Below are 27,714 nucleotides of genomic sequence, written 5' to 3'. Positions count from 1 at the left end.
GTTTTAATTAATTGAGTTATTCAAGTTTACATTCCATCAACAAACACCATTCAACAGTTTCTAATACCATAATCATGTTATCATTTTTTTACATATTGTTCATTCAATGAATACATGGTACACACCACCAACTCTTTTAACTCAGGCTTTACAATACAGGATAACAATTAACACAATCAATACAGACACAACTAATACCAACAATTGGTTAACCAATTTTTTATTTCGGACATCTTCTTCTAATCTCCCAAGCCTCCAATCAAAGTTCATCTTCACTTCATGATTATCTCCATAAGATTCTGGTTTCTCAACTGGTTCATCCTGCCCAGTATCTGTCCACACAAAAAGCCCACACCATCTCTTTCCACTTGTCTGTAATCAAGCAAACATATAACGTGCTCAAGCTTCAGGGAAGAAGAACAAGAGAAAAATAGTCAGGTAGGTAGGAGTAATCATAACAACACAAGTAATACTGATAACTCACATTATAATTGGGACAATAAAAAAATGGTTTATTTGGGTTTGAATCTGTCCCAGACCACCTGAGAACTGGCCGGCAGCCGCAACCGCACCATTCTGGCACCTCGGATCTTCTACTCCTGCTTTGCATTTTCGTCCGATGGCCACTGCATGGTGAACTAATAGAGTTTTCAGCTCTAGTGCTTCCACCACCCATCATGGATATTCACGTCCAGCTCTAGGAACAACAGCAACAACAAGAATGAGAAAACAACGATGAAGAAAAAAAGAAATTAACATACTGAACATTTGAGAATTTAGGGTTAAATATAGAGGGAGGGATCACATTGGGTATAAATTGAAACTGTGCCAGTTCAACTAGCCGTTGGCACCATCCAGCGTGGTAAAATGAGGCCACGTCAACATTTTGATGATGACTCATCACCGAAAAACTGTCCAGGGACTATTATGGTGCCCGAAGACATATCTAGAGGATTACAATAATACAACTGAAATCTTAAAAACTACGTTAAGTAACAACTCAAATCTCAAAGACCATTATGGATATTTACTCTAAAGCTACTGATCCAAGTCCATACATAGTTACACAAAAGAGCATATATTCTTACAGTGGCGAAACTATGTATGTACCATCAAAATATCATATCTAATCTGATCAATCTGAATAAATTGCAAAATTAACGCGTAAGCCTATTTTATTTTCCACATAAGTCTATCTATCCAATAATTGATCATAATAATAATAAAAGAAAGAGAGAGAGACCCTTTAATCCAAATCGGTTTGTTGTTGTGGATAGTGTTTACAGTGAGATGCTAGACATGTGTCATTCCCTTAGCCTTATATTTGTATTTCAAATCAATCCTTTAAATCCCTTTTAACCGTCTTCGTCTTTCTGGTTTTCTCCCTCCACTTTGTAACAACAACTGAAAATTATCTCTTTCTTTTCCTCATTCTCTCATCACACACACACACACACACACACACACACACATACCCATTTGAAAATTCTTGCTTTTTCTGTGCCCCAGAACCAGAAAGATTATTTCTTTACACACTTTCTTCTTCTCGGATTCTTGTGTTTCTCTTCCTTTGCCTCTGCTGCTATGGCTGTGGCAGAGTTGAACTCAGCTTTCACAAAGACTCATTTTCACTCTTCCCAGCTCTCATTTCTATCAAGGAGTGTCCCCAAACACCAACACTGTGATTTTCCAACTCTTCACAGGACCCAACAACATGCAAGGATTTCTTGTTCTGTTACACAAAAGTAAGCAACTTTGATCGTTCCGTTTTTCTTCATGCGTTCAGCTTTGATCGTTTTTTTTTTTCTTTTGGGGTTTAACTGAATTTTCCATTTCTTTTTTTTTTCTTTTCTTCAATTCTCAGTCAGGTGCAGGCTCCAGCTGTGCAAATTCAAGAGCCAAAGTCTAAATCTGATTGCTATGGAGTTTTCTGCCTCACCTATGATTTGAAGGCTGTGAGTAGTAACCCCTTCCCATTTCTTCTTTATTCCGTACATATGCTTTGTTGTTCTATTTTTCATCTTTTTCTTGAATCCGAATTGTAGGTTTTGTGCATGTTTCGAGTAGGCTCATTGCATGATTTATGAGTTTTGCTGTGAGGCTTGTTTGGTAATTTTGGAGCCACAATTTTAACTTAGTTAGTATTCCTCTTATCACTTCAAATGGATTAGTCTTCAATTTTCTTGATCTAATTGGAGATCACAGATCACCAACACCGGATAAGTACATGAGAAGAATATAATAGTGCCTTCTCTTGGTTGCTGTCCACTCATTTAGGGTATTGAAACTCTTACCTTACTTACTGGATTGAGGCCATGTCTTCTTATGAGTACTTTGATGGAGGGGAGAGAATAAACCTATGTCCATGTGAAAGTTTAATGACTTTTACTTTTACATGCTTACAGTTAAATTTATTAATCTAAATTAAATATATCTTGAAACAATTGGCATGTGTTGGCAGGAAGAAGAGACAAAATCCTGGAAGAAATTAATTAACATTGCAGTCTCAGGTGCTGCTGGAATGATTTCCAATCATCTACTTTTCAAGGTGAATATCTTGGACTTGAATTCGTGCCATGTCGGTTAAGCACATTAACTCCAAACTTATCTATTTCTTATCTGAATTTAATTATTATTTATATATGAATGGGTTAAACACGGATATGATCTATGATAGAGCATTATGGCGTCATCTGATTCATGTAGCCGACCTAATCTAGGGAGACAATATGTCAGTAGTCTCAGCTTAGGATTTTTCAAGTGATTGGAAACTAGAATCATAGCCTCATAAATGTTTTTCTATCTTGTTCATTGTACTGAATTTGTTGTGAGTCTCTTTGGACTCCACAATCTTTCCTTTACACATTCACTTAAGGAATTTACTCACTGCCATAATTTGTAGTGTGCATCCTTTGCGTTTGAATATTGTTCTTCTAATCTTCATATAATCATCTTTTAGCTAGAGACACCGCATTCTTCTTTCTCTGTTGTTACCAACAATAGAAAATAAATCAAGCACGAAAAAGCTAAATTGGTGATTTAGTTAGAGTTTTGTTTCTAGGAATTGTTTATGTTATAACTGTCAAAATGGAGGATTTTGTCTTTGCATATACATGGAAATTTTATTTTATGAGAGAACAGTTACCTTTAATGTTCATGCAATTTAGTCACCCTGAATCTGAGCTTTTATTTTTGTTGTCTCAGCTTGCTTCTGGGGAGGTTTTTGGTCCAGATCAACCTATTGCGCTGAAACTATTGGGATCGGAAAGATCATTACAAGCTCTTGAAGGTACACTTCCTATGTTTAGGAAACTTGATATTTGCTATGGATTGGAAATAGGAATAGTTTGTAGCACATATTATTTGTAGCTCTGAAATACCGAACATCTAGCCGATTGAAGGTTATTATTGAGTCTTAAATTTAAAAATGCTTTAAGCTGAAACAAAATTCTCCTTAATGTTGTTGACATAGTATATCACAGATCCTTTTCTATCTAAATGTTCCAATTCAAAATGCAGGTGTTGCAATGGAACTGGAGGATTCTTTGTTTCCGTTGCTGAGAGAGGTGAGTATTGGTATTGATCCTTACGAGGTGTTCCAAGATGCAGAATGGGCATTGCTAATAGGTGCAAAGCCTCGAGGTCCCGGAATGGAGCGTGCTGACTTGTTAGACATAAATGGGCAAATTTTTGCCGAACAGGTAAAAAATGGTTGAAAATCTAGGCCTTATTCATTGCTTTATGCTAAAATATAGTTCAAGATACCAAGATTATCATGTATTCAACAGGGAAGGGCACTAAATGCTGTGGCATCTCGCAATGTCAAAGTTATAGTTGTCGGAAACCCTTGCAATACAAAGTAAGCTCCTTTGTTTCATTGATAAAATTGTTGTTGCATATTATGCTTGATTTTACTGATTTCCCTCCTTTTCAATGCAGTGCATTAATATGCATGAAAAATGCTCCTAACATTCCTGCAAAAAATTTCCATGCCTTAACTCGCTTAGATGAGAACAGAGCTAAATGTCAGGTAAACAAAAGCTATAAACATTAGGGGCTTTTCTGTTTTATTTTTTTCAAAAAATGCTTTACAGCAGAAAAATCAATATTTTTGCATTGTTTCAAATAAATGCACAGCTGGCCCTCAAGGCAGGTGTTTTCTATGATAAAGTGTCAAACGTGACAATCTGGGGCAACCACTCAACTACTCAGGTATTTAAAGGATATATTGGAATGTTGTGCATGAACTGAGTATCTTTAATTCTCCTTTATGATGAGATGTTAAACTGTTAACAGGTCCCCGACTTCTTAAATGCCAAAATCGATGGTATGCCCGTCATAGATGTGATTAAGGATCGTAAATGGTTGGAAGAAGAGTTCACTGAAAAGGTTCAAAAGGTAAAATTTGTAACTAACATTTGTAGTTAACTATGTAGAACACAAGATATAATTTCTTCAAGGTAAAGCTGATAGGGATATGTTTGGTTGGCAGAGAGGTGGTGTGCTTATTCAGAAATGGGGAAGATCGTCGGCTGCATCAACTGCTGTCTCAATCGTTGATGCCATACGAGCTTTAATCACTCCTACTCCCAAGGGTGATTGGTTTTCCACTGGTGTAAGTTACTATTAGTTTAATGACCTCCTTGTTCCTCCATGATGCATAAAATTATATGCAGGAATTTGCAGTTAAAATGAAATTTTCTCTTTTTCAATACCAGGTATATACTGATGGAAATCCTTACGGAATAGCTGAAGGTATTGTTTTTAGTATGCCATGCCGATCAAACGTAAGTGCTTGTAATCTGTTCTTCATTCTCAATTTCTCAAGTTGTTTTTGCTCTTCTTCTAACAAAAGATTCTGTTTTTTAGGGAGATGGTGATTATGTACTTGTCAAGGATGTAATCTTTGATGACTACCTCCGAAATCGAATAGCCAAGGCAAGTGTGAAACTGATAAGTTAAAATGCAGTTTAAATGTTACATTGTTACTCACATAGGGAGGAGCATTGAGCATGTGATTTTTATGCAGACTGAAGCTGAACTATTGGCTGAGAAGAGATGTGTGGCTCACCTAACAGGCGAGGTAAGCATCTCGAGCGAAACGATTTGTGTACTCATTTTATCACGTACACCTAGATTCTGTTAGGTAACTACAAATACTAAAGCATGCATTCTTGTCCGCCGTACACAATGCGAATCGACACATACTTTTCCATCATTGGATGACAAATAAAACGTGTCTATGACATGTGATCACTATGGTGACTTATGATGATATTGGTTGGTGTGTGTTTTCAGGGAATTGCTGTTTGTGATCTACCTGGTGATACAATGCTTCCAGGAGAAATGTAAGAGGTCAGATCCCATGTATGCTACAAAGCAGATATTGAAATAAATTCACACTAATTGATGTACAATAATGCTAGTTCTGGAATTAGAGCGCACAAATTTTATGTACAAGGGTATTGAGTTTTTGAAAAGAAAAGAGAACATACATTTGATTTTAGAACCATGAAGCTCAATCATGTGAATGTGATTAGGATGTTGTGGAACTTAGATCTATATATATTATATGATGCATCTTTGTTGAGCAGAATTAATGAAGAAGATGCTACTATATAAGTATATATTCCCGTTTTAGACACACTACTCTTCCTTAGTCATTAAGCATTTTGTAGACACACTCCACATTCTTTTGTTTTTTCTTTCATTGAATAATTTGTTAAAAATGCTAGTGATTATAGAATTTTGTCAAGTTAAAGATTGTTCTATATTATATAGAATTCTTTTATACAAACATGAAACAACATAAAATAACTTTATCAAACAGAATAAAATGTATAATTAGATCAGTAAAAATAATTTTCCCAACCCGAACCGAATTATAGCATGGAGACATTTCTTTTACTTCTTCCATCATTATTGTTTTGTCTCTAAACTTTAATTTCTTAATTTTTGTTCTCTTGTTGAATTGTTGGTCAACTATGAGGCGAGCTGTAATTAATTGTTTTCTTAAAAACTGTATTTCCATTTGGGATACATTATCATAATTGAAAACAACATTGTTTCGTTAGGTAAAACACTTAATTAAACCAAGTACCAACCTATATTACACAAAAGTCTCAAAACCAATAATGTTACATGTATGTCTCCATTCGTATTTTTATATAAATCTAATTAATTGAATTCGATTTATATATTCTAATACTAAATCGAATTAATATGATTCGAATTAGTAAGGTTTCATGTAAATCGATGTTAATAGATTCGATTTACCAAGAACCTTGGAGCAAAAGCAACCTCCACTTGTCACTCAGCCATTACACTTCTAAGTATTATGTTTGACAAATACTAATTATATAATATATATAAATATCTAAATTAATTTAATTTTTGTTTTCTCTATTTTTTAAATTAATTATATTTTAGTTATATACCATTATTAATATAAATATAGTTAGATGATAGACTTTGTGAATTAATTATTTTCTTATTGTGTCAAATTAAGATACTATTGTAGTATTACTGATAAATTTTATGGTTTCTTTATATTAGTTATTTTTAGAAGTTGAGACTTGATTCTTCATAAAATGTTAGTGAAGATATGTATTTCAAATTTTAATTTGAAGTTTTTAACTATTTTATATTTTATATTTACGTGAGACCGATTTTATCCCAGTGATTTATCGGTTGAACCAATAAACCAGTGAATCAGTAGCTTGACCGGTTTGATCACCGGTTCGGTTCTGACAACTATGTTTACAAGTTAATCATTTATTCTATATTAACTTTAAAACATAAATGTCAATAAGAAAAATACCCCATTTGGATTCAAATATAATATCAAAAAAATCAAAACGAATAAAAATAGAAATTCAAATTGTGTTTTAGTTCAAATTCCAGAAAATCTACATTTTTACAAACTTATAAATTTAAAACGGAGCAATAAACAATTTTTAAAAAATCGTTAAAAATCATCCTTTAACTCATCAACATCCAAGGAATCATTATCGAAACTTTTGATGTTGAAAAATTTAATATAAAGTATAGCCTTACAAACTCCAAAGTGACATAGGAGTTAAAACTTAGATTTTTTAGAATTAAAAATAACAATAACATATAATTATACAATATAAAAAAATCAACTATATTATACTAAATATAACATTTTATATTGTATAATTATATTAATATAATATTTTAGTATAACTATATTGATGACATTACGTCAAAAAAGTATAAGTTTTATACTTAATTTTACAAATTTAATGATAATTTAATTGATATAGTATTTTAATTATTTTTCAAATTCTATATTATATAAATATAGTTAATTTTTTTATATGTATAACTATTTGTTATTTCTGACTCTGAAAAATCTAAGTTTTACTCGATTTATTACCTCTGCAGTATATATAGTAAATCGAATCTAGTTAATTCGATTTATTACTTCTACAGATTATTGACATTTACAAGCATAGTTGTAAAAACCAAATTAAACCGGCCGGTTCAACTAGAAAACCGGTGAACCAAATTTTAATCTGGTTCGGTTTACTCCTTAGACCATTTAAGGAAGAAAACCGATGTGAACCGATAAGAATCGGATCAAACCGGTCAAAATCGACGAGAATCGGTGCTAACCGGTCTAACTGAATCGGTCTGCTTGAAAATTTTTTTAAAATGTCTCCACCAGGTTTTGAACCAAGAACCTTGGAGCAAAAGCAATCTCTACTTGTCACTCAGCCATTGTGCTTCTAAGTATTATATTTGACAAATACTAATTATATATTATACATAAATATCTAAATTAATTTAATTTTTGTTTTTTCTATTTTTCAAATTAATTATATTTTAATTATATACCATTATTAATATAAATATAGTTAGATGATAGACTTTGTGAATTAATTATTTTTTTATTATGTCAAATTCAAATACTATTGTAGTATTACTGATAAATTTTATGGTTTCTTTATATTAGTTATTTTTAGAAGTTGAGACTTGATTCTTCATAAAATGTTAGTGAAGATATGTATTTCAAATTTTAATTTTAAGCTTTTAACTATTTTATATTTTATATTTACGTGAGACCGATTTTATCGGTTCAACCAGTGATTTATCGGTTGAATCAATAAACCAGTGAACCAGTAGCTTGACCGGTTCGATCACCGTTTCGGTTCTGACAACTATGCTTACAAGTAATTATTTATTATATATTAACTTTAAAACATAAATGTCATAAGAAAAATACCCCATTTAGATTCAAATAAAATATCAAAAAAATCAAAACGAATAAAAATAGAAATTCAAATTGTGTTTTAGTTCAAATTCTAGAAAATATACATTTTTACAAACTTATAAATTTAAAACGGAGCAATAAACAATTTCTAAAAAATTGTTAAAAATCATCCTTTGACTCATCAACATCTAAGGAATCATTATCGAAATTTTTGATGTTGAAAAATTTAATATAAAGTATAGCCTTCCAAACTCCAAAGTGGCATAGGAGTTAAAACTTAGATTTTTCAAAATCAGAAATAATAATAACAAATAATTATACAATATAAAAAAATCAACTATATTATACTAAATATAACATTTTATATTGTATAATTATATTAATATAATATTTTAGTATAACTATATTGATGACATTACGTCAAAAAAGTATAAGTTTTATACTTAATTTTACAAATTTAATGATAATTTAATTGATATAGTATTTTAATTATTTTTCAAATTATATATTGTGTAAATATAGTTAATTTTTTTATATTGTATAACTATCTGTTATTTCTGACTCTGAAAAATATAAGTTTTAACTCTTAAATATTGTATAAATATTGTTCCGTTTTGAATTTGTAAATTTGTAAAAATGTAGATTTTTTTAAATTTGAACTAAAACATAAAATTTGAATTTTTATTATTATTTGTTTTAATTTTTTTGATATTTTATTTAAATCCAAATGGGAATATTTTTTATTGACATTTATGTTTTAAAGTTAATATAGAATAAACAATTAACTTGTAAATGTCAAAAATATGTACAAATAGTAAATCGAATTAACTAGATTTAATTTACTATTGATATAACATATCTAGAAAATCGAATCAAATTAATTCAATTTACTATTGATTTACTACATTCTAAATTTCATTCCTAAATAAATCGAATCTATTCACATCGATTTACATAAAACCTTAATAATTCAAATCATATTGATTCGATTTAGTATTAAAATATATAAATTGAATTCAATCAACTCGATTTATATAGAAATATGAATGAAAACATATATATAACGTTATTTATTTTGGGATTTTTGTGTAATATAAGTTGGTACTTGGTTTAATTAAATGTTTTACTCGTATTTAATAATAACTTAAATCTAAAATTTTAAATATAATAAAACAAGTCTTCAATCCCCTGCCCCTCCCTCTTTTTTAAGTGCAAATTTTGGTTTACAAATCATATAAGTTGGGTCAAACCCAACAAAAAGGACGCTCACCCATACGAGTGTGTTAACACGCGCGATACTCAACGGTTTCTATAGTGTACTTCGCGTTCCTCCTCCTCCCCCTCCTCTTCCTTCTTCTACTAATTCTTCTTTGCATTTTTTCTCCTTTTTCTTCGCGTGTTTCATCTTCATCATCATTTTTTATTACGGTTGTTGTTGCTGCATTGTTTTTCTCCTTCTCTTTCTATTGATTTTACAATATTATGTATTTTTTCTTCTTTGTTTGATTTTTTTTCTCCTAATAAGAATTATGAAAATATGAAGAGGTAATGACCAAATCAGTACCCGAAAGATTAAAACACTGACATTTCGGTACCTGACTATTGTAATTGACAAAAAGGTACCTAAAAAATTCTAAAAACTGACAAGCGTGTCCATGTGCTTGCCGGACCAAAGCTCCGGTGAGGACAATGCTGACCTGGAGGCCAGATTTTGCTGACAAAACATATTTTATTTGAGTTGTAATTTTCAATTAACTAATTTGTTAGCCTAGGTGGAAATTAAATTAATTGAAATTGATTTGGCTCCCAAATCAGAGGTCTTTGCCCTAATCCCCAATTAACAAGTGATGTAACTAGTTGGTTACATACTGTGACTTAGTGTTTCACCAGGAGTAAAACTGAAAGGTCAAGTAAAGAGGGAGAGACGTTGCTCTGTGATCTTGGCGTGAAAAAGAAGGAAAACGAGGTGAGAGACATTGTCAAAGTCCGAGGGTCAAGTGTGAGGGTTTGCTAGTGGCATCATCGTGACTCCATTCTTCGTTAGGAAGAAACCTACGAGGAGGTAAGTTCGCCTTCATTCCATCCTCTCATTTATGTGGCTTTTGTGGACAGCATTATGATCATTTTGATTGTTTTAGTAGTGAGCCATGTTTGTTGTTTGTTTTCTGTGCTTGTAAATCCTTTTTTAGATGGATCGTCTAGTTACGTTTGTTTATCATCACATGGGTGCCTTGAAAAGGGGTGGGGACGGTAATGTGATATACGATGGAGGTTTGGTAACTGAGATACACAGGATGAATGTGGAGACATGTAATTTATTTTTTGTTGAGGGGTTATTTCTAGACTTGGGTTACCCTGGATACAATGTGGTGTACTGGCTAGAACCTGGTTTAGACTTAGGTAAGGGTCTTAGAGTGCTTAGTACAGATGCTGAAGTGATGAGGATGTGTGAGAGTGCGATGAAGAATGACAACACTGTACACCTATATTTTGATCACCCCAATCCTAGTGGTGATAATGTGAACGAGGTTAATGAGAAGGAGAATGAAGGTGTGAATGAGACCATAGCTGAGAGTAATGAATTGAATATGGCTTTGAGTGTTGTTGTGAAGGAGACTGTGAAGGAGGTTGTAAATGAGGCCACTCGTGATGTAAAGGAGTCGAACAAAGGTGAGAGTGGTGCAGGAGAAGAAGCTGCTAATGAGGAGAAAGGAACTGAAGGAGCATCAGCTCCACAGATGGGTGTTAAGAAGGTTACAAAGAGGCATCCAAGACAACCACCTAGTGGTTTATCCCGAGAAAGAAGAGCTTCCGAAAATGAGGTTCCTGAGAGTGATACTCGAGAAGCTAAAGCGGTAAATGAACCCACATACGAGACCAATGCTGATGATGTTAATGATCTGAATGAAGGTTTTGATTTTGGAGAACCAGTTGTGGATGAGTTGAGCCAAAAGGAACCTGTTACAGAAAATCCAACAGGTAAAGTTCTTTTTTGTTTTTTTTTTTGTGTTAGATGCTATGTGAATAAGAATTGCATCAATTCTCATGTATCTCAAATGATTATGCAATAGATAATGTAACATAAACAACTGGGAGAACCAACACAAGGAGAAATCATCCAAGGCCTCAACCGTCTGGGCAAAGAATTGTACATGGAAAGGAGGATGAAGCACCAAGGGTAGAGGTGCCTAACCCGAATAGAGAAGATGGTGAAAGTGAACCTGAGATGTACCAATATGAGTCTGAAGAACTCTGTAGCCCTCCTGCATCTGACGATGAAGAGGAACCTGTATTTCCTCAACATAATCCCAACACGTCATATGGGAAAATAACTCTAGTTGAATATGGAGTTCGAGACCATGGACCAATTCAAAGCAGCAGTGCAGAAGTATAACATACAAATTGGGAGACAAGTATTCTATCTGAAGAATGAGAAGAAGAGGTGTAGGGTGATTTGCTGTGACCCCGACTGCCCTTGGTTATGCTACTGTGCCAGGACCAACTACCCAGCATCCTTTCAGATAAAGACATTTGTGGACGAATATACATGTCCCAGAAGCAACAATAGTAAGTCAGTTAGTTGTTCTTGGGTTGCTGAGGAACTGGTGCCAAAGCTCAGAATCCATCCCAATATGCTGCAGAGGAAGGCACAGGAGTGGTTTAAAGTGGAGTATGACATATCAGTTAATGAGAGGATGATGTATAGGGCTATGGAGAAGGCCAAAGAAGTTATTGAGGGAACAAAGAAAGATCAATACCTAAGGCTTAGAGACTATCTGAACGAAATCATGAAGGTTAATCCTGGTTCAAGAGCCAACATGGGGACTACTCCAAAGCCAGAGGGGTTGCCTAGGTTTAGGAACTTGTACATCTGTTTGGCTGCTTGCAAGAATGGATTTAAAGCAGGGTGTAGACCCTTTATAGTTTTGGATGGGACGTTTTTGAAAGGCTACTTTGGAGGGCAATTACTAACTGTTGTTGGTCAGGACGCGAATAGTCAACTTTTTCCAATAGCGTATGGGGGTTGTTGATGCAGAAACTAGGGAAAATTGGAGATTCTTTCTGGAGGAGTTGCACACTGACATAGGGGACTATAATGAGAATGGTTGGATTTTTATGTCAGACCAGCAGAAGGTGATGTGCACTATGATTGTTGTATTTGAATTCTTGTATGTAATGGTTGGGTTTTTATGTCGGACCAGCAGAAGGTGATGTGCACTATGACTGTTGTATTTGAATTCTTGTGTGTTTCTAGAAGTAACTTTTCTAATGTCTCCTAATTAATTGTGGTTACCATTCAATGCAGGGATTAATACCAGCATTGCAGGACATGATGCTGGGGGTCAAGCACAGATTTTGTTGTATGCATATGTGGAGAAATCTGAACAAGAGATGGAAGGATAAGAAACTTAAGGCAGCATTTTGGCAATGTGCAAAAGTAACTACTGATCAAGAGTTCAATGATGCAATGGCAATTGTAAAACAGATCAACAAACAAGCATGGGAGTATTTGTCCAATTTTGAACAAGAACAATGGTCGAGATCTAAGTTTTCAGAATGGCCAAAGGTAGATAGTTTGACAAGCAATAACTGTGAGTCATTTAATTCAACAATTGTGGGTCTGCAGGGGAAGAGCATTTTGACAATGCTTGAGGAGCTTAGGTTCTATATTATGAAGATAATGGCAACTCACAAGGACTCACTAATGGCTTACACTGGACAGCTAGCCCCTGTACAAGTCAGTAGGCTAGAGAAAGAGAAAAGACAAGCTAACTACTGGGAAGCACAATGGTGTGGTGATGATGAGCACAATCAGTTTGAGGTAACAAAGTGGCAACATAGAGTGAGAGTCAATACACGAGAGAGGACATGCTCATGCAGAAAATGGCAGCTGACTGGACTACCATGTTGTCATGGTATTGCAGCAATCCAGAGAAAGAATGAAAAGCCTGAAGACTATGTCCATCACAAGCTCACCATCGAGGCATATAATAGGACTTACTAGTTTCACATTAGCAGTATACCAAGTCAAGAGTACTGGAAACATCACGAAGGGCTGCCATGTCTGCCCCCTCCATACAAGAGGCCTATTAGCAGACCTACCAAGAAGAGGAGAAAGGATAGCACTGAGCAAAGCTCTGGGAGCCAATACAAGGCCAAGAAAAAATACAGACAGATAACATGCCAAATCTGCAAGAGGGTCAGTAATATTAATATCTATTTACTTTACATTTGATTTGCCATTTGTAAATTTGATGAATGCTGATTTACCTTACTTATGTCCTCTTTGTAAGTCTGGACATAATAGCAGAACTTGTCCTGAGAAAGGAACTGGAAGAGGAGCTGAAGAACTAGATCTTGATGAGGAAGAAGCTAGGGAGCAAGAAGGTAACTGGGAGGAGACCATGGAGGCTTCACACGCTGCACATGTGGCAGATGAGGAAGACCTCACTCAAAACCATCCACAAAGTCAGCCTGATGAGGTATACAATGTGATTTATGTTACCTTGTTGTTCCAAAATCTTGGATCTGTTTTTATGAATGGACAAATTGATGCAGAATAACTTGGTTAGTCCAACACCTGCTAGGAACACTATAACAAACGCTGCACCCCCTAATGTAGCCACTATACCAGCAGCAACCAACTTGGTCCCTCCAACAGCTACTTCAGAATCAGCACCAACACCAAGGAGGAGGGGCAGACCATCTTTGGTAAGGGGCAACCCAGTTCCACCAAGAGGAAGGGGCAGCACCACTCCAAGACAAAATGCATTAGCTGCACCATCATCCCCTGCTCAACTTAGGGTTGTCAGGCCTGATCTTGGGTCTAGCTCCCAAAGTCCTGCATCTCCATCCAATGCTGCAGTCCCATTTAGTGGGTCTGGGTCAATGCCATAGGGTCCATTAGTGAGGCCCAATCTTCAGGCCCAACGTACAGCACCATTTAGGCTACCAACTGTGACTAGGGAAACCATGACAGCAGCAAGCCCAGCCACACAGAGCAGGTTCACTGGCTTCATGCTCACCCCATCCTTGAAGAAGAAAAAGCCATCCGGACCACCACCATCAAAGCCATCAACAAATGACAAGAACTGAAATTGATTTTGATCTTGGGTTTTTTAGTTTGTTGTTAGCTCCTATTTGGACATAATTTAGTTAACATAAACCCAAGTGCCATTATGGCATGTAAGTGCAAACCAAGTCTTTCTGTGTTTTGTTAATGTCATTTTGGGTCTGTTGCAGCTACTATGAGCATAAGTGTCTTTTTGCTAGTCTTATTTTAGGGTCTGAACTTTCTTAGTCTGAATAGTTAATGGTTATAACTTCCTTTTATATCTCCTGGTATTTTATTGAGATTTTGTTCACAAATCTATTTTACATGGCTTACTATTAATTTGTATATCTTGCTCGCATGAGGACAACAATAATTTCTTCACAAATATGTTCACAGCATATATTAAATCATCTCATTTACAATGAGGAGAAGATTACAAAATTCCAAAGTGTCATTGTTATACAATTATACTATGCACTGTCTACCTACTTAGCCAAACTAAACATAATCAAAGCCACATTTAACCCAACCAATATACACATAAAATTAGGCACAACTCAACCCTCTTCAGATTCTCCTTCATGTCATTCACTACAGATAGTACCATCATCATCCTATCAATTTTCTGGCCATCCCCACAATTGACATCGATTCTGCTTTTTTTTTGTTCTAATTTGCCCAGCATATTACTATTCTCTGAAGAAACTTCTCCTTCCACACATTCCTCTTGTATTTCATCCAACCATTGAAAATATCCGCAACGCATTTGTGTGTTCTAGCACAACACGAAAATTTCAAAGATCAGACAACAATCAAAAACTACAATTGAATAAGCACAGACGCCAGACCAAGAAGGGATATTGCATTAATTTCTCACATATTCATCAAAATTTCAAGCTTACCTTCCACATAGGGCAGCGTAGAAACCATCTATCAGGGTTGCTACTTGTCTTCGACTTCAACGGAACCACTGGAAGGGGACAAAAGCAACAGCCATCGTAAGTTTTGCTCACAATACCGGAAGCACCATCCACGTCGAAGGCTTGCATTGATGACTGCCTTCTCACCGTTGTAGCTTTCCCACGAGCCCTTGCTGTATGCATCTTCCAATTTTGGCTCCCCTCCTGCGAGTGAACGAAGAGAGCAGTATTGGGGATTAGGGCAAAGACCTCTTATTTGGGGGCCAAATCAATTTCAATTACTTTAATTTCCACCTAGGCTAAGAAATTATTTAATTGAAAATTACAACTCAAATAAAATATGTTTTGTCAGCAAAATCCGGCCTCCAGGTCAGCATTGTCCGCACCGAAGCTTTGGTCTGGCAAGCACATGGACACGCTTGTCAGTTTTTAAAATTTTTAGGTACTTTTTTGTCAATTACAATAGTCAGGTACCGAAATGTCAGCGTTTTAATCTTTCGGGTACTGATTTGGTCATTACCTCAAATATGAAATAAGAAGATGAAGAAAAAAAAACAGCAGAAGAAGAAGAGGAGGAAGAGGAAGAGTTTTGAATTATGCAGAACTTATCAGCACATATACACAAAAAATTCTTAAAGAATACACCCAAATATTTTCGTGTTACACCCAAATTTGCTGCAAATACAAAAAACTGTTTCCTCCAATGCTGTATTTTTTTTCCTTTTTTTGTCTTATTTCTTTCTTTCTTTTAGTTGAACGAATGTAAGTTCATCCTATTCCAAGTAATTTTGTACCATTATGTGTTTTTTCTTCTTTGTTTGATTTTTTTGTTTTTATTCTTGTTAAAAGGGTAAAAAAAGAAGAAATTTGGGAAGATAAAATAAGAAAAAAAAGATGATGATGATCATGATGAAAAAGAAGAAGAAACAGCAGAAGATGAGAAGGAGGGAAAACAAGAGTTTTGAATTATGCAAAACTTATCAGCACATATACACCAAAAATTCTTAAAGAATACACTCAAATATCTTCGTGTTATATCCAAATACAGACAAATATTTTTTTTAATGCAGAACTTTTACATTACATTCAATTCAAACCATCAACGATGAACAACAATTTTCACAAATAAAAATATTATTCACCTAAAGAATCATAAACTACTAACGAAAACATTAACTAGAATCGAACCACACCCGGCCACTTGATTAGATTCAAAATAATCAATTTCGTTCTGGTTCAATTGACAATCTGAACTTGAATTATTCGTTATCTTCAACAACGAGATAACTGATGATGGAGGAGAAGGAGAAAACAGAAAGAGGAGAAGAAATTCCAATGAAAAAAGAAGGAGGAAGAAGAGAAGGAGGTGGTGTTGGTGAGAGAGTAAAACAAGAAGAAACTTGAGAAGGTAAAACAAAAAGAAAAAGATAAATAAGAAAAAAAGAAGAAGAAAATGGTGATGATGATGAAAAAAAGAAGCAGCAGCAGAAGATAAGGAGGAGGGAGAAGAAGTTTTGAATTATGCAGAACTTTATCATCACACATACACAAAAAATTATTAAAGAATACACCCAAATATCTTCGTGTTACACCAAAATTTGCTACAAATACAGAAAAGTGTTTCCTCTAATGCTGTATTTCTTCTTCTTCTTCTTTTTCTTATTTCTTTCTTTCTTTTCGTTGAATGAATGTAAGTTCATCCTCTTCTAAATAATTTTATACCATTATGTGTTTCTTCTTCTTTGTTTGATTTTTTTTTATTCTTGTTAAAGGAATAAAACAAGAAAAAACTTGAGAAGATAAAACAAGAAAAAAAAAGATGATGATGAAAAAGGAGAATAAAAAGCAGCAGAAGATGAGGAGAATGGAGAAGAGTTTTAAATTAGGCAAAATTTATCAGCACACATACACCGAGAATTTTTAAAAAATACACCAAATAACTTCATGTTACACCCAAATTTACTGCAAATACAGAAAAATATTTTCTCCAATGCAGAAATTTTATATTACATTCAATTCAAATCATCAACGATGAAACATTATTCACCTACAGAATCATAAACTACTAATAAAAAAATTAACTAGAATCAAACCACACATCAGCTACTTGACTGAATTCAAAACAATAATCAATTTCGTTCAATTGATAATCTAAACTTAAATTATTCATTATCTTCAACAACGAGATAAGGAGGGAGGAGGAGGAGGAGGAGGAGGTGGTGTTGGTGACAACGATAACGAAAGAAGAAGAAGAAGAAGAAGAAGAAGAAGAAAAACGTGCACTCGTTGATTGAAAAATCTGTTAAATTAAAAGGCGCGTGAAATCGACGTGCTAGAAGAAGCGCGCGTCTGAATATATGGGCTTGTATGGATTTCTGTGACTTCGAGAAGTTCCCGGAGAATTCAAAATACCAATGGTAGAAAGTAGCCATAGCCACCGTCCTTTTATTTTTCCACCTTGATACGTCATGAGTGGCGGTTATGTCAAGGGAGGGCATTCAAGATCTCATACTCCAGACACATTCCATAGGAAAAGACAAGAAGATGAACAAAGATTGGGAAAAAAAGTCAGGACAGAGTCCGAAGGAAGACACTTCACTGGAAGAACTGAATCAGCCTTTATCCCCAGAGTTGAAGATTGGATGATTGGATAAGGGAAGGAAAATGAAGCCACTGCCATTATGGACGCTCCTAAAAGATCCTTCAGCGACACCATTAGAGGAGGAAAGCTACCTATGGAAATGGAAGAAGATGATATATCCTCCTCTTCGGAAGATGAAGAGCATATGGAGGAGGAAGAGGAGGATGCCAGGAGGAGCCAAAAAGAACAAGAGAAAGAGAACCTGCAAAAAGAAAAAACTGAAGATTAGGGTGGAAAAAGTGGAAGCCATTGTAAATTTTGCCATTAATGAGGCAGCCATGAAGAAACTCAGAAATCCCTGGTGGGAGACCTTGATCATTAAACTGTTGGGGAGGAAGATATCTCTAATGGCTTTAACTAGAAGATTGGACGCTATGTGGAGCAAGATGGGAAGCATAGATGTGATTGATATAGGAAATGATTTCTTTATAGTGAAATTTTATTCTCAAGAAGACCTCGATTTCGCATTAACTGAAGGCCCTTGGAAGATTTTTGACCACTATCTCTCAATTAGGCAATGGAAATTGGACTTCAACCCTATTGAAGCAACGATTGACCAGATTGCAGCATGGGTAAGGCTTCCGAGATTAGCTATTGAATATTACGATGGAAATATGCTAAAAAAGATTGGTGATGTTATTGGAAGGACTCTTAAAGTGGACACAAATACGGCTGAGAAAAGCAGAGAAAAGTTTGCAAGGCTTTGTGTGCAGCTGGATCTACATCAGGCTTTAATCTCCCAATACTCAATAAATGGGGTTCGCTACAAGGTAGAATACGAGGGTCTATACAACATATGTTTTGGATGCGGTATGGTGGGACACGAAAAGAGCGCCTGCCCAAAAGTTTCCAGAACAGAAGCTAACAGGGAGGTAGCCAACGGGAAAAAAGAAAGCGTAGTAGGAGGAGGAGAAGGACACAACCAGGAGATCAGCACCCCTAGAAATGAGGAAAGCAGTGTAGAAATTATAGAAAAAGATAAAGGCAAACAAGTCATGATAGAAGAAAGTGACAACTATGGCCCTTGGATGGTGGTCCAAAGACCGACACGTGGAAGAAGGACAGGCAAAGGTGAGGCTAGTGGAAGTGGAGAAGGCAGTAATGGGATGAATGGAAGAGCTACTGTGACAGGTACTAGGTATGATGTACTGCAGGAAAAGAAAAATGAGGAAAACCAAGATAAGAATAACGGCGAAAAGAGTCATCCAGAAAAGAACTTGGTCGTATCAGCCACCCAAGCTGTAAAACAAGACTACAACAACCAGAAACACTAATGATAAGAGCCAAAGACCTATAGATCAGCACAAACAAAATGCTAACACCCTTCAGAACCAAAAACAACCCACCGCTAAAATAACCCAGACCAAAACCCCTAGAATCCCGCTTGGAACCAAAACCTGTGAAGGCAATCTAGCTCCACAAAGCCTAATAAATCATGATCCAAACCAGACCTTAAACCTGACCAAAATAATAGAGATCCCAAAAGTACCAGAACCAGTAAAGAACCAAGATCCCTCACAAGACACAAACAATGACCACAACCAGCCCATTATCATGCAAGACACAAACAATTACCATAACCAGCCTAATACCATGCACAATCAACACAATTGGACCATATCTCAGTCCCAGTCACAGGACACCCCCATGGAGGAATCTTTCATACCTGAAACAGGACAGATGGATGAAGACATGGGCGACCCTCCAAACTATAGCTCCCCAAATCTCCACTCTATTGAATCAGAAATTATGGTGGATGCACTAGAAGCATATGAAAAGGAGCAAGGTCTCGGAGGAGAGGAAAGAAGGAATAACCCAAGCGGAGATATAGGCATGGATGCAGAGGATAAAGAAGACATGGGAACATCCCAGATGATTGGAGAAAACCCAGTAGGGGAGAGTATATAAGGAGTTTGCCTTGTTGAGGTACCAGCTCTCTTGTTACCATGATTATATTATCTTGGAACTGTAGAGGGGCGGCTAGTAGAGATTTCTGCCGTACCCTTAAGGAGATTATTAGGCAAAATAATCCTGATATAGTTATTCTTATGGAGACTAGATGTAGTGGTAGGAAAGCTCTAAGTGTAGTAAATAGTATCAGTATGCCTTATCACCATATGGAGGAGGCAAACGGTTTTAGCGGAGGCATATGGATTTTGTGGAGAGACCCAGGGATGAATGTATCCTTTTTAAAGTCTAGAAGGCAATATGTACATATGGAGATCAGACCTAATAATGATAGAAGCTGGTTTCTTACTGCTGTATATGCAAGTCCCCAAGAGCAAAATAGGAGAAGCTTATGGAAGGAGCTAAATGAAATAGGCCTGAACCAGAAGGGGGAGTGGCTTCTGGTGGGTGACTTCAATGAAATAGCTGACCCTAATGAGAAGAAAGGAGGAGCTAGGACTGACATAAATGCTTGTAGAAGATTTGCTAGTTGGATCCAGAATACTGGGCTGATAGATATAGGCTTTGTTGGTGCTAAATTCACATGGAGAGGCCCTCAATGGAATGGTTTGGAAAGGGTCTTTAAGAGACTAGATAGGGCGCTATCTAATGCAGATTGGAGGGTAAGGTTCGATGAGGCTAAGCTTGAAGTTCTAACCAGAAGGCATTCAGATCACCACCCAATTCTTATCACGTTAAATCCTTTCTAGAACCAGCGCATGGATCGACCATTTAGATATGAAGCTATGTGGAGCCTTCATCCTGATTTTGGTAATTGTATTGCTCAGAATTGGAAGGATCAGATGGACTTAAAACAATCTCTTGAAGATCTAACCGTTGCTTTGAAAGGGTGGAATAAGGAAACTTTTGGAAACATTAATAAGAGGAAGAAGGAGATTATGAGAAGACTGGGCGGAATACAACGAGCAACAGACTATGGAAAAAACTTGTTTCTAGAAAGACTTGAAAAACACCTGAATAAGAAATTAGAAGAGATTTTAGATAGGGAAGAGATGATGTGGCTTCAGAAATCTAGAGAAAACTGGCTCATCGAAGGTGACAGAAATACAAGATATTTTCACACAAGAACTATTATAAGACGAAGGAAAAATAAAATCCTTAAATTAAGGAATCAGAATGGGACTGGGAGGAAGATCAGGAGGAATTGATGAACCTTGCCATGAACTTCTATGAGAACTTATATAAAGAAGAAGGGGTTGTGCCAAGCCCTCACATCATAAAGAGCTACTATCCCCAAATTGATGAAGAGTTGAGTAGAAGAATGTATGCTTATCCTTCAAGAGAAGAGGTAAAAAAAGCCATTCACTCTATAGGATCCTTAAAAGCCCCTGGGCCATATGGTTATCCAAGTTTATTCTACAAACAAAACTGGGAGGTCATCCAAAATAGCACATACCAATTTGTTCAACAAATATGGAGGAACCCAAGTCTTTTGGAGTTCTACAACCAGACTCTCCTCACCCTGATTCCCAATATCCAAAATCCTGAGTTCATCTCCCAATATCGCCCTATCGCTCTCTGTAATGTGAATTATAAAGGTATCAGTAAAATTATTGTGGAGAGAATAAAACCTTTGTTGGAGGACAGAATCTCCCCGTGCCAGTCGAGCTTTGTTCCAGGGAGAAAAATACAAGACAATATTCTTATTGCAAAGGAGATAATGCACATTATGAAAAGAGTTAAGGGGAAAAAGGGTTTATGGCTATAAAGTTTGATTTCGAAAAGGCTTATGATAGGCTGAGATGGAGTTACATAGAAGGGTGTCAGAGAGATTTTGGCTTACCAGAAGAGATGATCAACCTCATTATGGCTTGCATTACTAATGTGACCTATAACTTACTTTGAAATGGAGGGAGGACCAGCATGATTTTACCCTCTTGAGGAATAAGACAGGGGGATCTGATATCCCCCTACCTTTTCATAATAACCATGGACAAATTATCCCAGCTTATAGAGGACAAAGTGGCTGGTCGAAAGTGGAAGCCGATGAAAGTTGGAAAACAGGGGCCTGCTATATCGCACTTGCTGTTCGCTGATGACTTACTAGTTTTTACTGAAGCTTCAGCAGATCAAATAGAGGAAGTCTGTGAAGTGATGGAAAGATTTTGTCAGGCCTCCGGCCTTAAAATTAATGCAACCAAAACTGTAATATATTTTTCGAAGAATGTGAAACATGATAGTAGAAAAGAGATAGTTAATAAGTGTCAATTCCAAGAACAGCAACAGCTTGGCAAATATCTAGGAGCGACCTTCACAAACCAAAGAAAAGGAAAAGAAAGATTCAAAGATATTCTTCAGAGGGTACAGAAAAAACTGAATGGTTGGAAGGCCCAGTGCCTAACTCTAGCAGGAAGAATAACCCTGGCAAGTACTGCCATCACCCCTATTGCTTACTATGAAATGCAACACACAAGAATCCCAAAAGGAATTTGCAATGAAATTGAAAAAATGCAAAGAAAGTTTATACGGGGCGAAGTAGGAAACCAGAAGAGAGTTCATCACATTAGTTGGAGTACTCTGTGTCGCCCGAAAGGATAGGGAGGTCTAGGATTCAAAAGCTTCAACCTGATGAATGAGACTTTTCTATTAAAATTAATTTGGAGGCTCATAACAGAGAAGAATAGCCTTTGGGCCAAAGTATACCAACACCGGTATGAAGGAGAATTTGGATTCAGGACAGTACCTTATAGCAAGAAAATGGATTCCCCTCTTTAGAAGGAGCTGACTAAACTCTAGAGTGTCATGCAGGAAAACTCACACTGGATAGTTGGTGATGGAAAACAGGTTATGTTTTGGAAGCAAAAGTGGCTCAAAGAAGAAGGAATCTTGGCCAATCAGACAATTAATCAAGTGCCTAGGGATGAGGAGGGGAGAACAATATCATCTTATAGACTCGAGGATGGTAGCTGGGATGTGGTATCCTTAAGAAAATATCTTCCAACCAGAATATTGGACAGGATTAATAAGATGATTATTCCTGAAAATCAAGGACAAGATAATCTTTGCTGGAATCATAGTGTTGATGGAGAATTTACGGTAACTAGTGCCTATAAGATTCTAGCTGGGATAACAAACGAAAAGCATGTCCTGTGGCAAAATCTTTGGAAATGAAAAGGACAAGAAAGAATAAAGGTATTTGCTTGGCAAATGGCACACAACAGACTTTTCACGGCAAGTAGAAGGGCTAGAATGATGAATACGGGTGATTCGTGTCATAACTGCCCAGAGCAAGCTGAGACAACAATACATGCATTAAGAGACTGCCCTAAGGCAGCAAGAGTGTGGATTCAAATGCTAAATCCCGGAGCTGTCCCCCACGTTTTTGAATCAGATTTAGAGGAATGGATAGTGAATAATTTGAGAAACAGATATGGAAAGGACTCTCAATATGAATGGACAGATGTCTTTCTAACTACTTGCTGGTGGATCTGGAAATGGAGATGTCAGGAAATTTTCAACCCTCCGTACTCCAGACCTAACAATCCTAAATTCCGAATTCTAGAATACATTACAAACTATAAGCAAGCCCTCATAAATAAAAAGCAGTCAAAGATAGTAAGAACAACAACAAAATAGATACATATAAATTGGAAACCACCACCGCAGGGGTGGGTCAAACTTAATACAGACGGAGCATCTAACAATCGAACACAAAGAGTAGGATGTGGAGGTGTGTTGCGCACTTACTTGGGAGAGTGGATTGGTGGATTTGAAGCTAACACAAGTTATTGCAGTGCAGAGCAAGCGGAGATGTTTGGGATTTTCCATGCGTTGCGGATGGCTTGGGATATGGGTATGCGCCGAGTCATTGTGGAAAATGATGCAGAAGAAATTCTCAGGTCTATCACTAAAGAAAGAGGAATTAATCAGACCATGGGAGTTAAAGTTCTGCCATGTTTACAGAAAAGCCAATCGAAGTGCTAACTGGTTGGCAAGAAAAAGCTTGGACGGGGATTTAGGATTTAAGTTCGTGGACATAGCTCCCAAAAATTTAGAAACACTATTACAAGAAGATATTCAGAAAATTGTACTCCCTCGTACTCTTGATGTAATTCAAGACCGTAGCTAATGTTTTTCTTTCCTTGCGCTTAGGCCCCTTTTTATTACCAAAAAAAAAATTCATTTAAAAAATGACTAATATTTTTCCAGAAATACCTCTAAATAAATTGATGTAAGTTTTTTCTAGATCAAATTGAACCCAATTTTCAAATCATCAAATGTTATGCCTTGATAAAAAGATATTTGCCCGACGAAGATTACTTCACACTTGGGACAAAATTTATCTACAAAATGTAAGTATCATGAAACAGCTGAATAAGCACGCCATCAATTCTATGAAACATATATTCATTCATTCTGGTCTGAAAATCCCACTAATACAAGATATTCTAATGAATGATTAACCAACATCTTGGTAGCGAGATGCCCCAACTCTAAGCGTCCAACTATCTTCCAATTTATTATGGACAGCCACCCCTATAACCTTTCAGATGAAGTCCATCTAAGCGACCAAGACAAAAGACTATCTATGACAAAAAGACTATATATCTTTAGCTTTACTAATGAACACCTCCAATCAAGTCATGTTACGTCCCCACTTGATAGATAAATATATTTGGATGGGGTTTGTGTACAAGGAGCCAATGGGCGGTGGCTGGATATCAGCAGGCCGTTATGGGTATTCGTTGTGCAACTTTCAAATAGAGTAGTATCTTTGAGTCACAATGAGTACCATCACTACCAATTGATAACCAACCGCACCCCATTGTCTCACAGCAGACCCCATAACTCTCATTTTCCAGAATACATGAAGGTTCCAATTTTGCAAGTCACGGTGGCAAACAGAAATGAAAACGTCACCAGAAAAGCCCATCCATATGTCAGCACAAACAGAGTCTTGCCACAAAGTAAGCCAGAAACAGGTATCAAAACAACAGCAGAGATAATGGGATGGTTGAACCCTCCTCCAATCTTTTCCACCATCGGATTCATGTGATTGCCTCTTGCAGTAATGTTTGTAATGCTGACCATTCCTGCAGTTACATGAGTAGTATTTGAAGACTGAGGTGCAGAATGAAGCCGGAGTGCATCCTTCTTGGATGGAAGCTCTGCAGCAAATGCGGGAGCAGCTGGGATGTCTTCCAACCATTTCTTGAAGCGTTTTGCAATTGGATTTGCATCATCTGCCAGGCAGTGAACAAAGAGTTTCCTCATCTCAGTACAAATATAGGATGCAAGTTCACAAGCTACTTAGATCCACTAGAACACAAGCTTTGCATGGTATATGTGAGATTCTGGAGAAATTAGGATGCTAAGTGAAATAGTCTCACCTGAAGCAGCTCCTCCACGGCTAGAATTTGCTTCAAGGTCATGTTTGTTTGTCTTGAAAATATTTGCAGCTTCTCCCTCCACCTTTTGTTGTTTCTCCTCTGAAACATCCTTGGCCTCTTCCTCCACATTCTGTCAATGAACAAAGATGTTTAATAGGCAGATAAAGTCGTAATTAGTGTGGCAGGTAAATAAGCTACTGTAGCTAGATCTAACCTGCTGGATAAGAGGTGGTATCTGCTCTAGAATAGGGTGTTCACCCTCCATTGATGGAGGAGAATCATCAAAAGATATATATCTCAGAATATCATCATCTGGAAGTGCAAGATACTCATCTAACATATCCACAGCATAAGGATCTGTCCCAGGATAATTTCCCTCAGCTGTGTAGGGATCTGGCCCAGGGGGATTTCCCTCAGTTGCGTAGGGATCGGCCCTAGGGTGATTTCCCTCAACTGTATAAGGATCTGCCCCAGAGGAATTTCCCTCGATTGGGTTCAGAAGATCATCTGTTTCCAGGAATAATTCAGCACCAATCAGAGGATCAACAATGGAATCCATGAATTCATCTGAATTAACGTCACCATAAATGAATTCTGAAGAATTCCCATTATGGTTCATTTCATGATTTTCTAAACAGGTATCCTCAGCATATGGCCCAGTTACATCGAAATTCCGGCCTTCAGTGCCTTCCAAAGGTTTCGGAACTTCAACAAATTCTTCTTGATGCTGAGGATAGTGACTACACTCCCCATAAAAGTAGTTGGGAGGGTTTGGTGGTAAATCAGCACTTCCATCGACCACATGCGTACCAAGTTTCTGTTAAGACAATATTTCAAATCATCAACTTAGAACAGAAAGTAAAGCTGAAAAAGAGGATATCTACCATTGACCAAGGTTGACAGTATCAGACAATTCGCGATACAAATCGCATGAATAAATTTGATTCATCATCCCAGTGATACAGAAACAGGACAGAATCAGAAATGGGTACGAATTGCAAAATCAATCTTTGAAATCAGCCTAATCTCTATTGACCATACAAATCAATGATTTGACTGAGACAAAAACAAGACAATTAACATAACAATGTGGAAACATATGGCCACGCAAATCCTCGTGAATGTTAAGGGGCACACATCTGCATTAATGAAATATGACTATTATGAAATCTATCATCAGTGACTCGAAGATTGTATACGAACCTTCTCAAGGTCATCAGTTTCAAGGAAAGCATCACTCTGGTCAACAGACAGCTCAACCACAGGTTCATCAGCAATCGGTTCAAGCAGGTCGCCATCCTCCACCCAGTCCTCCTCTCTAAAGGGAGCACCATACTTCTCTCCATTCTTAGGGCCCATCCCGCTCTTCTCAAAAATTCTACACAGCACAAAAGCGTCCTTCGCCCACCACCATTTCCAACATTGTATCCAGCTATATTGAATTATAAACTTTCCAAACTTTCGAAACGCCAGATATTTAATTAAAAATACGAACGAATTTAGAAAGATTTCAAAATAAAAAATATAGCCGTGTTCAAATTCATATACATATATATACCAGCTGATATCCGACTTCCGCCAATTGCTCATCGACCATCCGGTACTCGTGCATGACCCAATTTGATCTTTTGCCAGTCGGGGCCCTTCCTTCATGGTAAACGAGGGTCTTCTTCATGCCTACTTGGCGATCGCCATACTTGATTCCACGATCCTTGCCGGTGGTCTTCCAGTAACCGTTGACGGTGGCGCGTTTTGTCTTCTCCCCCTTCTCGTACTTCTTGTCCAGAACCGTGAAGAAATACCATTCCAAATCCCTAGTATTCAGCTTCGACAATTCTAAAAAAACACATACAACAACAACAACCACCACCATAAAATTCTAATTTCACTATGAAACCCTAAGATACACGACACCGAAAACAAATTAGGGTCGAAATTCAGCTATTAAGAGAAAGCTAACCGGGGAGTTGCCATGGCTCATAGTCGTAGATATTGATGACGCCGATGTGGTCGTGGTGGTTGAGTTTTCCGATGACCTTCCGGCGGAGATAGTATTGAACTAGTTCGTCGTCCGTAGGGTGGAAGCGGAAACCGGGACCGAGTATTCGACTCATGTATGATTATGACGATGACGATGACGATGACGATGACGATTGAACAGCAGGTTAATCAGCTAAAAGAGCGAGCTTTGCGAGTATCACAGAGAGAGTGGTTTGAATTGGGGATTTAGGGTTCAAGGTTCAAAACGAGACCCGTTTTGAGTCGTTTTTGGTGATATAGAAAGTTCAAAGTTCCCACCCCATGTTAGAGGCGAAAGAAGGTTCTAGCACTTTACTACTTTAGTTAATACTTACGTAGATACTAAATAATACTTTTGTCAGCTAACACTTCCTAAATAATCAAGCTGCTATATTGAAGACGGATAAATATGGCAAAACAAACAATAAAACATAAAAATCACATAATAAATAATACTTCGTTAACATAAATGTTAAGAATTTAGATTTTCTAAATTTTAAATATATAAATTTTATTATGAAATAAATAAAAAATTTTAATAT

The 27,714-nt window shown here is 36.6% G+C and overlaps 4 protein-coding genes across 4 annotated transcripts in view; 2 read left to right on the top strand and 2 right to left on the bottom strand.

Moving 5' to 3' along the window:
* The first annotated feature begins 1,371 nt into the window (after positions 1–1,371).
* On the top strand, positions 1,372–5,649 carry LOC107466651 (malate dehydrogenase [NADP], chloroplastic). Its single transcript, XM_052254638.1, has 14 exons — positions 1,372–1,745; positions 1,865–1,955; positions 2,462–2,548; positions 3,205–3,289; positions 3,520–3,701; positions 3,789–3,859; positions 3,940–4,030; positions 4,138–4,212; positions 4,297–4,398; positions 4,493–4,615; positions 4,719–4,787; positions 4,870–4,938; positions 5,030–5,083; positions 5,299–5,649. Exons 1-14 carry the CDS (start codon positions 1,585–1,587, stop codon positions 5,350–5,352), a joined length of 1,314 nt encoding a protein of 437 aa, XP_052110598.1. The 5' UTR covers positions 1,372–1,584; the 3' UTR covers positions 5,353–5,649.
* Positions 5,650–17,878: 12,229 nt separating this feature from the next.
* On the top strand, positions 17,879–19,129 carry LOC107466624 (uncharacterized). The gene has a single exon (XM_016085618.1). The coding sequence runs from the start codon at positions 17,879–17,881 to the stop codon at positions 19,127–19,129; it is 1,251 nt and encodes a 416-aa protein (XP_015941104.1).
* A 5,024-nt stretch (positions 19,130–24,153) lies between these two features.
* On the bottom strand, positions 24,154–27,501 carry LOC107466644 (NAC domain-containing protein 78). The gene is made up of 6 exons (XM_016085642.3): positions 27,114–27,501; positions 26,712–26,989; positions 26,357–26,551; positions 25,368–25,970; positions 25,154–25,283; positions 24,154–25,006 (listed from the first exon to the last, which is right to left on the bottom strand). The coding sequence occupies exons 1-6, from the start codon at positions 27,265–27,267 to the stop codon at positions 24,615–24,617; spliced, it is 1,752 nt and encodes a 583-aa protein (XP_015941128.1). The 5' UTR covers positions 27,268–27,501; the 3' UTR covers positions 24,154–24,614.
* A 51-nt stretch (positions 27,502–27,552) lies between these two features.
* Positions 27,553–27,714, bottom strand: part of LOC110275758 (zinc finger BED domain-containing protein RICESLEEPER 1-like) — a 1,783-nt gene continuing 1,621 nt past the window's right edge. Inside the window, exon 3 of the mRNA XM_021132000.2 lies at positions 27,553–27,557. Coding sequence (XP_020987659.2) covers positions 27,553–27,557 — 5 coding nt within the window. The remainder of the gene's footprint in view (positions 27,558–27,714) is intronic.

Source organism: Arachis duranensis, chromosome 9 (genome assembly GCF_000817695.3).
Source record: "Arachis duranensis cultivar V14167 chromosome 9, aradu.V14167.gnm2.J7QH, whole genome shotgun sequence".
Lineage (NCBI taxonomy): Eukaryota > Viridiplantae > Streptophyta > Magnoliopsida > Fabales > Fabaceae > Arachis > Arachis duranensis.
The sequence above is the reverse complement of the archived record's forward strand: the minus strand, read 5'-3'. Positions and strand labels throughout refer to the sequence as shown.